At 41.8% G+C, this 14,630-nt stretch overlaps 1 protein-coding gene across 1 annotated transcript in view; it reads left to right on the plus strand.

Moving 5' to 3' along the window:
• The window catches only part of LOC124118712 (thymidylate kinase-like), a 38,777-nt gene that overhangs the window by 20,999 nt on the left and 3,148 nt on the right, over nucleotides 1–14,630 (plus strand). Inside the window, exons 3-4 of the mRNA XM_046480948.2 lie at nucleotides 9,300–9,390; nucleotides 9,871–10,059. Of these exons, the coding sequence (XP_046336904.1) occupies nucleotides 9,300–9,390; nucleotides 9,871–10,059 (280 nt within the window). The remainder of the gene's footprint in view (nucleotides 1–9,299; nucleotides 9,391–9,870; nucleotides 10,060–14,630) is intronic.

Below are 14,630 nucleotides of genomic sequence, written 5' to 3' on the forward strand. Positions count from 1 at the left end.
AGTGTGTGTAAGTCCCCACCACATTCAGACATGTTTGAGATAGGAGTGTGTGTAAGTCCTCACCACATTCAGACATGTTTGAGATGGGAGTGTGTGTAAGTCCCCACCACATTCAAACATGTTTGAGATAGGAGTGTGTGTAAGTCCTCACCACATTCAGACATGTTTGAGATGGGAGTGTGTGTAAGTCCCCACCACATTCAGACATGTTTGAGATGGGAGTGTGTGTAAGTCCTCACCACATTCAGACATGTTTGAGATAGGAGGCTGTGTAAGTCCCCACCACATTCAGACATGTTTGAGATAGGAGTGTGTGTAAGTCCCCACCACATTCAGACATGTTTGAGATGGGAGTGTGTGTAAGTCCTCACCACATTCAGACATGTTTGAGATAGGAGGCTGTGTAAGTCCCCACCACATTCAGACATGTTTGAGATGGGAGTGTGTGTAAGTCCTCACCACATTCAGACATGTTTGAGATGGGAGTGTGTGTAAGTCCTCACCACATTCAGACATGTTTGAGATGGGAGTGTGTGTAAGTCCTCACCACATTCAGACATGTTTGAGATGGGAGTGTGTGTAAGTCCTCACCACATTCAGACATGTTTGAGATGGGAGTGTGTGTAAGTCCCTACCACATTCAGACATGTTTGAGATGGGAGTGTGTGTAAGTCCCTACCACATTCAAACATGTTTGAGATAGGAGTGTGTGTAAGTCCCTACCACATTCAAACATGTTTGAGATAGGAGGCTGTGTAAGTTCCCACCACATTCAGACATGTTTGAGATAGGAGAATGTGTAAGTCCCCACCACATTCAGACATGTTTAAGATAGGAGTGTGTGTAAGTCCTCACTACATTCAGACATGTTTGAGATAGGAGAATGTGTAAGTCCTCACCACATTCAGACATGTTTGAGATAGGAGTGTGTGTAAGTCCCCACCACATTCAGACATGTTTGAGATAGGAGAATGTGTAAGTCCTCACCACATTCAGACATGTTTGAGATAGGAGAATGTGTAAGTCCCAACCACATTCAGACATGTTTGAGATAGGAGGGTGTGTAAGTCCTCACCACATTCAGACATGTTTGAGATAGGAGAATGTGTAAGTCCCAACCACATTCAGACATATTTGAGATGGGAGTGTGTGTAAGTCCTCACCACATTCAGACATGTTTGAGATGGGAGTGTGTGTAAGTCCTCACCACATTCAGACATGTTTGAGATAGGGGAATGTGTAAGTCCTCACCACATTCAGACATGTTTGAGATGGGAGTGTGTGTATGTCCCCACCACATTCAGACATGTTTGAGATAGGAGAATGTGTAAGTCCTCACCACATTCAGACATGTTTGAGATAGGAGAATGTGTAAGTCCCAACCACATTCAGACATGTTTGAGATAGGAGGATGTGTAAGTCCTCACCACATTCAGACATGTTTGAGATGGGAGTGTGTGTAAGTCCTCACCACATTCAGACATGTTTGAGATAGGAGGCTGTGTAAGTCCCCACCACATTCAGACATGTTTGAGATGGGAGTGTGTGTAAGTCCTCACCACATTCAGACATGTTTGAGATGGGAGTGTGTGTAAGTCCTCACCACATTCAGACATGTTTGAGATGGGAGTGTGTGTAAGTCCTCACCACATTCAGACATGTTTGAGATGGGAGTGTGTGTAAGTCCTCACCACATTCAGACATGTTTGAGATGGGAGTGTGTGTAAGTCCCTACCACATTCAGACATGTTTGAGATGGGAGTGTGTGTAAGTCCCTACCACATTCAAACATGTTTGAGATAGGAGTGTGTGTAAGTCCCTACCACATTCAAACATGTTTGAGATAGGTGGCTGTGTAAGTTCCCACCACATTCAGACATGTTTGAGATAGGAGAATGTGTAAGTCCCAACCACATTCAGACATGTTTAAGATAGGAGTGTGTGTAAGTCCTCACTACATTCAGACATGTTTGAGATAGGAGAATGTGTAAGTCCTCACCACATTCAGACATGTTTGAGATAGGAGAATGTGTAAGTCCCCACCACATTCAGACATGTTTGAGATAGGAGAATGTGTAAGTCCTCACCACATTCAGACATGTTTGAGATAGGAGAATGTGTAAGTCCCAACCACATTCAGACATGTTTGAGATAGGAGGGTGTGTAAGTCCTCACCACATTCAGACATGTTTGAGATAGGAGAATGTGTAAGTCCCAACCACATTCAGACATATTTGAGATGGGAGTGTGTGTAAGTCCTCACCACATTCAGACATGTTTGAGATGGGAGTGTGTGTAAGTCCTCACCACATTCAGACATGTTTGAGATAGGGGAATGTGTAAGTCCTCACCACATTCAGACATGTTTGAGATGGGAGTGTGTGTAAGTCCCCACCACATTCAGACATGTTTGAGATAGGAGAATGTGTAAGTCCTCACCACATTCAGACATGTTTGAGATGGGAGAATGTGTAAGTCCCAACCACATTCAGACATGTTTGAGATAGGAGGATGTGTAAGTCCTCACCACATTCAGACATGTTTGAGATAGGAGAATGTGTAAGTCCCAACCACATTCAGACATGTTTGAGATGGGAGTGTGTGTAAGTCCTCACCACATTCAGACATGTTTGAGATGGGAGTGTGTGTAAGTCCTCACCACATTCAGACATGTTTGAGATAGGGGAATGTGTAAGTCCCAACCACATTCAGACATGTTTGAGATGGGAGTGTGTGTAAGTCCTCACCACATTCAGACATGTTTGAGATGGGAGTGTGTGTAAGTCCTCACCACATTCAGACATGTTTGAGATGCGAGTGTGTGTAAGTCCCAACCACATTCAGACATGTTTGAGATAGGAGTGTGTGTAAGTCCCCACCACATTCAGACATGTTTGAGATGCGAGTGTGTGTAAGTCCCAACCACATTCAGACATGTTTGAGATGGGAGTGTGTGTAAGTCCTCACCACATTCAGACATGTTTGAGATAGGAGAATGTGTAAGTCCCAACCACATTCAGACATGTTTGAGATAGGAGTGTGTGTAAGTCCCCACCACATTCAGACATGTTTGAGATGCGAGTGTGTGTAAGTCCCAACCACATTCAGACATGTTTGAGATGGGAGTGTGTGTAAGTCCTCACCACATTCAGACATGTTTGAGATAGGAGAATGTGTAAGTCCCCACCACATTCAGACATGTTTGAGATAGGAGAATGTGTAAGTCCTCACCACATTCAGACATGTTTGAGATAGGAGAATGTGTATGTCCCAACCACATTCAGACATGTTTGAGATAGGAGGGTGTGTAAGTCCTCACCACATTCAGACATGTTTGAGATGGGAGAATGTGTAAGTCCCAACCACATTCAGACATATTTGAGATGGGAGTGTGTGTAAGTCCTCACCACATTCAGACATGTTTGAGATGGGAGTGTGTGTAAGTCCTCACCACATTCAGACATGTTTGAGATAGGGGAATGTGTAAGTCCTCACCACATTCAGACATGTTTGAGATGGGAGTGTGTGTAAGTCCCCACCACATTCAGACATGTTTGAGATAGGATAATGTGTAAGTCCTCACCACATTCAGACATGTTTGAGATAGGAGAATGTGTAAGTCCCAACCACATTCAGACATGTTTGAGATAGGAGGATGTGTAAGTCCTCACCACATTCAGACATGTTTGAGATAGGAGAATGTGTAAGTCCCAACCACATTCAGACATGTTTGAGATGGGAGTGTGTGTAAGTCCTCACCACATTCAGACATGTTTGAGATGGGAGTGTGTGTAAGTCCTCACCACATTCAGACATGTTTGAGATAGGGGAATGTGTAAGTCCCAACCACATTCAGACATGTTTGAGATGGGAGTGTGTGTAAGTCCCCACCACATTCAAACATGTTTGAGATGGGAGTGTGTGTAAGTCCTCACCACATTCAGACATGTTTGTGATAGGAGAATGTGTAAGTCCCAACCACATTCAGACATGTTTGAGATAGGAGTGTGTGTAAGTCCCCACCACATTCAGACATGTTTGAGATGCGAGTGTGTGTAAGTCCCAACCACATTCAGACATGTTTGAGATGGGAGTGTGTGTAAGTCCTCACCACATTCAGACATGTTTGAGATAGGAGAATGTGTAAGTCCCAACCACATTCAGACATGTTTGAGATAGGAGTGTGTGTAAGTCCCCACCACATTCAGACATGTTTGAGATGCGAGTGTGTGTAAGTCCCAACCACATTCAGACATGTTTGAGATAGGAGAATGTGTAAGTCCCAACCACATTCAGACATGTTTGAGATAGGAGTGTGTGTAAGTCCCCACCACATTCAGACATGTTTGAGATGCGAGTGTGTGTAAGTCCCAACCACATTCAGACATGTTTGAGATGGGAGTGTGTGTAAGTCCTCACCACATTCAGACATGTTTGAGATAGGAGAATGTGTAAGTCCCCACCACATTCAGACATGTTTGAGATAGGAGAATGTGTAAGTCCTCACCACATTCAGACATGTTTGAGATAGGAGAATGTGTAAGTCCCAACCACATTCAGACATGTTTGAGATAGGAGGGTGTGTAAGTCCTCACCACATTCAGACATGTTTGAGATAGGAGAATGTGTAAGTCCCAACCACATTCAGACATATTTGAGATGGGAGTGTGTGTAAGTCCTCACTACATTCAGACATGTTTGAGATGGGAGTGTGTGTAAGTCCTCACCACATTCAGACATGTTTGAGATAGGGGAATGTGTAAGTCCTCACCACATTCAGACATGTTTGAGATGGGAGTGTGTGTAAGTCCCCACCACATTCAGACATGTTTGAGATAGGAGAATGTGTAAGTCCTCACCACATTCAGACATGTTTGAGATAGGAGAATGTGTAAGTCCCAACCACATTCAGACATGTTTGAGATAGGAGGATGTGTAAGTCCTCACCACATTCAGACATGTTTGAGATAGGAGAATGTGTAAGTCCCAACCACATTCAGACATGTTTGAGATGGGAGTGTGTGTAAGTCCTCACCACATTCAGACATGTTTGAGATGGGAGTGTGTGTAAGTCCTCACCACATTCAGACATGTTTGAGATAGGGGAATGTGTAAGTCCCAACCACATTCAGACATGTTTGAGATGGGAGTGTGTGTAAGTCCTCACCACATTCAGACATGTTTGAGATGGGAGTGTGTGTAAGTCCTCACCACATTCAGACATGTTTGAGATAGGAGAATGTGTAAGTCCCAACCACATTCAGACATGTTTGAGATAGGAGTGTGTGTAAGTCCCCACCACATTCAGACATGTTTGAGATGCGAGTGTGTGTAAGTCCCAACCACATTCAGACATGTTTGAGATGGGAGTGTGTGTAAGTCCTCACCACATTCAGACATGTTTGAGATAGGAGAATGTGTAAGTCCCAACCACATTCAGACATGTTTGAGATAGGAGTGTGTGTAAGTCCCCACCACATTCAGACATGTTTGAGATGCGAGTGTGTGTAAGTCCCAACCACATTCAGACATGTTTGAGATGGGAGTGTGTGTAAGTCCTCACCACATTCAGACATGTTTGAGATAGGAGAATGTGTAAGTCCCAACCACATTCAGACATGTTTGAGATAGGAGTGTGTGTAAGTCCCCACCACATTCAGACATGTTTGAGATGGGAGTGTGTGTAAGTCCTCACCACATTCAGACATGTTTGAGATGGGAGTGTGTGTAAGTCCTCACCACATTCAGACATGTTTGAGATGGGAGTGTGTGTAAGTCCCCACCACATTCAGACATGTTTGAGATGGGAGTGTGTGTAAGTCCCCACCACATTCAGACATGTTTGAGATGGGAGTGTGTGTAAGTCCTCATCACATTCAGACATGTTTGAGATGGGAGTGTGTGTAAGTCCCTACCACATTCAGACATGTTTGAGATGGGAGTGTGTGTAAGTCCTCACCACATTCAGACATGTTTGAGATGGGAGTGTGTGTAAGTCCCCACCACATTCAGACATGTTTGAGATGGGAGTGTGTGTAAGTCCCCACCACATTCAGACATGTTTGAGATGGGAGTGTGTGTAAGTCCTCACCACATTCAGACATGTTTGAGATGGGAGGCTGTGTAAGTCCCAACCACATTCAGACATGTTTGAGATGGGAGTGTGTGTAAGTCCTCACCACATTCAGACATGTTTGAGATGGGAGTGTGTGTAAGTCCCCACCACATTCAGACATGTTTGAGATGGGAGTGTGTGTAAGTCCTCACCACATTCAGACATGTTTGAGATAGGAGTGTGTGTAAGTCCCCACCACATTCAGACATGTTTGAGATAGGAGTGTGTGTAAGTCCCCACCACATTCAGACATGTTTGAGATAGGAGTGTGTGTAAGTCCCCACCACATTCAGACATGTTTGAGATGGGAGTGTGTGTAATTGTGATTATTGGTTTTTGTACTTTCTTATTAAAAAACTGAAAAAAATGTTGACTGCCTCCGTGGTCTAGCGGATAGAGCCTTCCCCCGTGGCTTAGCAGATAGAGCCAGCCTAGCTCAATCCCAAGCAGGTTCATATTAAGATACTTGTTGTTTCCCTGCTTGGTGCTCGGCATTTACAGTGATAAAACAAGGACTGGTCAGCTCGGATTCAGTATACTGTATCTGTGTCTGTGTGTCGTATCCATGTTAAACTGAGGCATGGTATCTCAGTTGGCTAGCACCAGCATTAAGGGGATAAAACAAGGACTGGTCAGCTCGGTGATGAATGTGTTTATGTGTGGTTATGTTTATTTACAAATCAAAGGAATGATTGAACGAATACAGTTTGCATATCATATTGCAAATAGTGCCTCTTTGAACTGAACATAACTACCTACAGCCATCATGTGATGTTGCTGATGCTGCAGCAGGGTTTAACAGTGCTTTCATTTAATATAGAGTGTCAGTGGTATGGTTAACATTATGATGGCAGGGCAACGAAAGTTGCCTGAAGGGAGCACAGAGAAATCAGGGCTCGATTTATCCATATAAAACATACCCCAGTGCAACCTATTTATGAAAAATGCAACTTAATATTTATGTCCACATGCACCAAGCGCATGTAAAAGAAATTGAAATTTGTTGGTCTCAGAACACACTCAGTTCCTCTAAGTTTTATTGACCATATACTATATCACTAATCACTGTGTTGTGTCCATTTCTTGACATGTAACACAGTCATCGGAGATCTGTCATTTTAGTCTAAAAGACTAGTTTATTCATCTATTTTTGAAGTTTGGTAAATTGATGGGACCAGGGTGCAACCTGGTTAGTCTGGTGCAACCAGCTTTTCATGTCAACATGCACCTGAAGCAGGTTAAATCAAGTTCCTTAAATCGAGCCCTGAAATCATATTTTCAGAAAAGGCAAATGGAACCAGTGCCAAATGTACTTTTTTAAGAATTGATCTTCACTTTGTGTGAGTTCATTGGAGTATGAACCTTCATAGAGTGAGGGCCAAACTGTATGAACATCGGAGCTTGCGACGACGTTCATACAATGTTTGGCCCTCACTCTATGAAGGTTCATACTCCAATGAACTCACACAAAGTGAAAGTCAATTCTTATATTTTTTTTATCACAATTTCTTACCTCAAAGGATGTAGGCCAAGATCTAAACGCAATTTTATTTAGTACGCGTGACTTCATGTTTACACTGACAGCCATACAACATCCAGCTATATCGCGGAGTAAAATAGTTCCTCAAAAAGAGAGGTGACATGGGCGTTTGGATGCACAACTTGCTCTTCAGAAACATCTTACGCCGCACATGTGTTGAAATCATATCCTCATTAGATGAGAAAGGTCTGTAAAGAACTACCTCAGTAAGTCAGTCACAATGACAGCGCGTCGTAATACATTTACATCAAGTACAAGACGTCAAAATGGCCGACGCGATAAACGTGACGGGAGAGATTTCCGAAGTTGTTAATGAAACTGTGGCGGTTACATGTGTTAGTCATCATTGATCAACTGGCCGATCATTGAAAGGTGAATAAAGATGCGTCAAACACTAAGGTAAATTCATAGATTGCTGGAGACGGTCAATGTCAGCCTAGGCACGGATCGAGTCGATACTAAGATAGTTTAGATGTGCATTTCTTCGTTTGTTCATTAGGATGGGCCGTAGCGTGGATATTCGTGAACAATCATGCAGTCACGCTCTCTGACATTTTTCAATGTATACTGAAAGAATAAAGGTTCTAAATGATCAGAAAGAACGCTTATGTATGTTTTCGTGCTAGGGAATTCCCAGGGGTTTCCCCAGGAATGTGGAAGTAGTCCGTCAGTGTTTACGTCATTTCAAGAACACGGTCTCGTGAAAAACATATGAACGTAAAATTGTGTCGTTCATACACTTATGAACGTCAATTTCGCGGTCATGTGACCGACCTCTCGTCCAATGGAAAAGCTGTATATCGTGTAAACTTCAAATTAAAAAATTATACACAAATGAACTGGGTGAAGACTGTACATATGAACAAGCTTAGTGCACTTAGGAGATGAACATACTGTGTGTTCAATGTAGAGCTAGGTTACCTGTAGATTTAACCGTGCTGAATTGAATTGGAACCGAATGCACACCGTGATTTTTCAAATGTTAAATCTATAGGTAACCTAGCTCTTCAATGAAACACAATATGTTTATCTCCATTCTACCATGACTAAATAAAACGCGAACTCTTTGGTGCTAGCAAATACATTGAGTGAAGCGGCATGGGTTGAGTCTGGTGATTTGAGTTGGTTGTTGATGTGAATTACGGATTCACTGACAACAGCCTTCAAGCTTTGCAAAATGTTCATTCTACACCACACATCAAATTTATGATGTCATATCACTCATTGCGACGCAAAAGATATGTAGTCACAGCCTTATTTAAAAAAGCGCCAAATTTCAAGCTCTCTGTTGTCCCCAAAACTTAAAATACATTCTCTTTGTTGATTTCTATCATATTTTCTGCAGGAAATGTATTTTGTAACCTATAATTGTAGGTTTAATTATTTAAATACGCCTACCGACAATGACTGAAAAAAGTGCTATTCTATGAATATTAGCTTCCGCGGTGATGTGGCTGTCAAACCAGCCCTTTCAATTAGAGGGGGTTTATTGTGATTTAATAGCCTCTGATTGACCAATCAGAATCGAGTAATTTCCAAATTCATGGTTTGAATGTATATTTCACAAAATTCGAGGCTACACTATATTTACAACCAAATGTTGGAGGTCCCACATGTGATGTGGAGTGTTTTATTTTTTTTCAGAAAAGACATCAACCAATTGTTGAATGGAGGCACAACCTTGATAGTTGACAGATATGCATTCTCTGGTGTGGCTTTCACAGCAGCCAAAAAGGTATTCATTAATGATGCTAATGTTAATGAACAACATTATGAAATAGAATGCTGCTGAATGATGCTTGCTTTCAGATCAACATTTAGACTTTTCATTCATGTCCATTTTTTTCGCTGTTTGAATTGATATTCAATCAGTCATATTTAACCATACAACACAAGCGGAGTTATTTTTTCAGATTATTTTGAGCTCCATTGCCCTGTTTTTAAATAGTGAGGCTACATTACTAGCGTAAATGCATGTGTACCCACGCTTCACATACATATAGGCCCAGCGAAAATGTCAAAGCGATCACCAGCATAATGGCATTGTGCTGTTAACATTCCTATTTTTCACATGAAGTTACGCTGTTTTACCCCACTGATTCCCCTAAAACTTCAGTTAGGGTTGGCATCTCTGTATACATGGTTTTGGTTGATCATGTTGTGCTCATTCAGTGACCACTACATAGATATTCTAGTGGTGTTTTTTCCTTGTCAGGGTTTTACCTTAGACTGGTGCAAGCAGCCAGACATTGGTCTCCCCAGCCCAGACAAGGTACTGTACATGACCTTAACCTCAGAAGCTGCAGGGAAGCGTGCTGGATTCGGGGGAGAGAGATACGAACAGGAGGACTTTCAGAAAAGGGTTGCCGAAAACTTTGAAAAATTGCAAGATGAAACTTGGCAAGTAAGTGTATTACGATTGGTTGAACATACTCCCTGTTGCAATTTGTGTAATGTACCACTGATGACACTCAAAGAGCCCTGACAGACAATCATGTCTGATGGAGTAACCACTGATGACACTCACAGAGCCCTGACAGATAATCATGTCTGATGGAGTAACCACTGATGACACTCACAGAGCCCTGACAGACAATCATGTCTGATGGAGTAACCACTGATGACACTCACAGAGCCCTGACAGACAATCATGTCTGATAGAGTAACCACTGATGACACTCACAGAGCCCTGACAGACAATCATGTCTGATGGAGTAACCACTGATGACACTCACAGAGCCCTGACAGACAATCATGTCTGATGGAGTAACCACTGATGACACTCACAGAGCCCTGACAGACAATCATGTCTGATGGAGTAACCACTGATGACACTCACAGAGCCCTGACAGACAATCATGTCTGATGGAGTAACCACTGATGACACTCACAGAGCCCTGACAGACAATCATGTCTGATGGAGTAACCACTGATGACACTCACAGAGCCCTGACAGACAATCATGTCTGATAGAGTAACCACTGATGACACTCACAGAGCCCTGACAGACAATCATGTGTGATAGAGTAACCACTGATGACACTCACAGAGCCCTGACAGACAATCATGTCTGATAGAGTAACCACTGATGACACTCACAGAGCCCTGACAGACAATCATGTCTGATGGAGTAACCACTGATGACACTCACAGAGCCCTGACAGACAATCATGCCTGATGGAGTAACCACTGATGACACTCACAGAGCCCTGACAGACAATCATGTCTGATGGAGTAACCACTGATGACACTCACAGAGCCCTGACAGACAATCATGCCTGATGGAGTAACCACTGATGACACTCACAGAGCCCTGACAGACAATCATGTCTGATGGAGTAACCACTGATGACACTCACAGAGCCCTGACAGACAATCATGTCTGATGGAGTAACCACTGATGACACTCACAGAGCCCTGACAGACAATCATGTCTGATGGAGTAACCACTGATGACACTCACAGAGCCCTGACAGACAATCATGTCTGATGGAGTAACCACTGATGACACTCACAGAGCCCTGACAGACAATCATGTCTGATGGATAAACCAAAGATGACACTCACAGAGCCCTGACAGACAATCATGTCTGATGGAGTAACCACTGATGACACTCACAGAGCCCTGACAGACAATCATGTCTGATGGAGTAACCACTGATGACACTCACAGAGCCCTGACAGACAATCATGTCTGATGGATAAACCAAAGATGACACTCACAGAGCCCTGACAGACAATCATGTCTGATGGAGTAACCACAGATGACACTCACAGAGCCCTGACAGACAATCATGTCTGATGGAGTAACCACTGATGACACTCACAGAGCCCTGACAGACAATCATGTCTGATGGATAAACCACAGATGACACTCACAGAGCCCTGACAGACAATCATGTCTGATGGAGTAACCACTGATGACACTCACAGAGCCCTGACAGACAATCATGCCTGATGGAGTAACCACTGATGACACTCACAGAGCCCTGACAGACAATCATGTCTGATGGATAAACCAAAGATGGAAATGATAGACAATCATGTCTGATGGAGTAACCACAGATGACAATGATAGATGATCATGTCTGATGGAGTAACCACAGATGACAATGATAGATGATCATGTCTGATGGAGTAACCACAGATGACAATGATAGATGATCATGTCTGATGGAGTAACCACAGATGACAATGATAGATGATCATGTCTGATGGAGTTACCACAGCTGAAAATGACAGATGATCATGTCTGATGGAGTTACCACAGATGATACTGATGCTGCCATTTTGTTTGAAGAAAATGCAAGTGAAAGGAGAGGTGGAATCTGGTCAATAGGAGGGACGTAAAAGGGACATAACTTGTAACCGCCACTGGTGGTGCCATGAAATTCCAGCCTAGAAGGCAAGGGTGGGAACTGAATTTTTACAGTCAGTTTACTTCCTTACCTCAGGAAGATGTGGGGGATATCACCCGTAGTTTCTGCAATTTGGAAACCGGCTCAAACGTTAAGGCATCAATATATATCTCCAACATCATAATTGTTCTTCAGCTGATGTTGGAGTCGAGTCAGGGATGTTAGTGAGCCCTGCTCACTTTTTGCCTTGTTTAGCTTCAATTTCCTTTGTTTTAATGTAAAGGTTTGTGTGTGAAATAATGGTATTGTGTCTGACATATTTGAAAACAATATTGGCGTAAAGCAAGGGTGCATTTTAAGTTGGTTTTTATTCTCCATCTTTATCAATGAAGTAGCTCAACAAATTCAGAAGAACTGTTCTCATGGCGTCTAACTTCATCCGGAACCTATAAAGTTATTTTTTCTTTTGTTTGCAGATGACATAGTAATTTTTTCAAGCACAATACTTGGACTACAAAAGCAAATTAATCAGCTGGAATGTTTTTGCAAGAAAGGAATTTATGTCAACAAGAATAAGACAAAAGTTATTGTTTTCAAAAATGGTGGTACACTAGCTGGAAAAGTGAAATGGACATTCATTAGATGTTGTATCATTTTATAAGTACTTATGTGTATAATTTACAAATAGATTGTCATGGAAGATGCATGCTAATCAAGCTGCTGTACAAGCTAAGAAGATCCTAATTGTAATTCTTCAACATATGAAAGTTCTTGGAAATGTATCCTATAATACATTCTTTAAGATTTTCTGTAAAAAAATAAGCCCAATTTTGTATATGGAGCAGCCGTTTAGGGATTAGAAATGATTGATTTTATAGAAAAAGTAAATCTTTATGCATGGAAAAGATTCCTTAGTGTGAAACCTAGTACGTCTTATCTGATTGTCTACGGAGAATGTCGACAATACCCATAAACTATGTTTGCAAAGGTAAAGATGTTGAAGTACTGGATTAAATTAGTTAAAATGCCTGTTACAAGATATCCAAAGAAATGTAATAACATACTGTTCCTCTATGACCAACAAGGACACACTTACTGGGCATCTTCTGTTCAGCATCAGCTTTGTCCATGTGGTAATGGTTACATATGGACAGAACAGGACACAGACCAGATCATTTCATGGATGCTTTTACTCAGACCCTGAAAGATATGTACATTCAAACTTGACATTCTTCCTTATCAGTATCCAAGAAACTATGACGTTATTCCCTCTTTAAAAACAGCTTCTGTGGAGAGCAATACCTATGAAATGCAATAGAGAAAACATTTTGAATTGCACTTGCAAGATTCAGATGTGGTTCACACAAACTCTTTATCTTGATGGGAGGTTATTTGGAGATCGTGAGAGAACACAGAATTTGCCAGTTTTGTGATTTAAACACTGTAGAAAGTGGATACCATTTCTTACTCCTTTGTCTGTTGTATGCTGAACTCAGAAAACAGTTCATTGATAAATATATCCGTTATCCAAGTTTACAGAAATTTGTTTTGTTAATGTTGGGTAAGAATGTAGTAATAACGAAAAAAATATCAATGTACATATTGCATCTATGAAGCTAAGAAGTTCCAAATGTGTTACCTTATTACGGTATGTATAAACACATCTTCCCGACGCAGGAGAGTTAACTGACTTTAAACGTCCAGTTTCCACCCTTGCCGAACTAGGCTGGAATTCCTTGGCTTGATTGTAGCGCCACCAGTGGTTATTACGAGTTATGTCTCTTCTAAACCTCTCCTTTTGACCAATCAGATTCCACCTCTTGTATCACTTGCATTTGATTCAAACAAAATGGCGGCAACCAGTCAAGAAGATCGGATCAATAATCAAGATCTATATTGTGATAAAACAGGTCTTACATCGTGAAGTGCATCAAATTATGTGAGCACCTTGATTAAAATCATGAAAGGATTTGGAAAATATCTGTTGACAACGAGTTGGCGGTGCACATGCTTTGCAAATCCTGCAATCGACCGAAATCAGCACGACACGGATTTCGATTTCGTTGCGTGATTTTGATTGGACTATGCATAGACTCGTTAGTCCAGCCAAAATATAACTCCATAATACCAGCCTAGTTCGGCAAGGGTGGAAACTGGACTTTTATAGTCAGTTAACTCTCTTGCCTTGGGAAGATGGTATATACACGCATTGCTATATAACATGTAGTATAGGCCTATGGCCACTCAGTATTATGAATAATCACACATTTAACACAAGGCTGTGTATCTATACAATGTGACAACTTTTTTTTTAGTTGGGTAAGATGAAACGAGACATGTAGATCTATACTCTTTATGAGCCCTTGTGTCTGAAGAATGATTTTGAGGGGGGAGTGGGGCAGTCCCTGCCTTGATAGTGGGGCAGTCCCTGGCTTGATAGTGGGGGTCCGTAATGACTACTGTCAGAACAACAAATGTAATTTTAGTATTGGTGAAGCCTTGCACAAATAATGGATGACCTTTCTTGTTTGAAACAGAATTTACTGAGTACAACTTATCTTGCATTACTCCTTAAGTTAATACATTCATTAAGGAGTAATGCAGGATAAGTTAAAAA

The sequence above is a fragment of the Haliotis rufescens genome, unplaced genomic scaffold (genome assembly GCF_023055435.1).
Source record: "Haliotis rufescens isolate VD_foot unplaced genomic scaffold, xgHalRufe1.0.p SCAF_9, whole genome shotgun sequence".
In the NCBI taxonomy this organism is placed as follows: domain Eukaryota; kingdom Metazoa; phylum Mollusca; class Gastropoda; order Lepetellida; family Haliotidae; genus Haliotis; species Haliotis rufescens.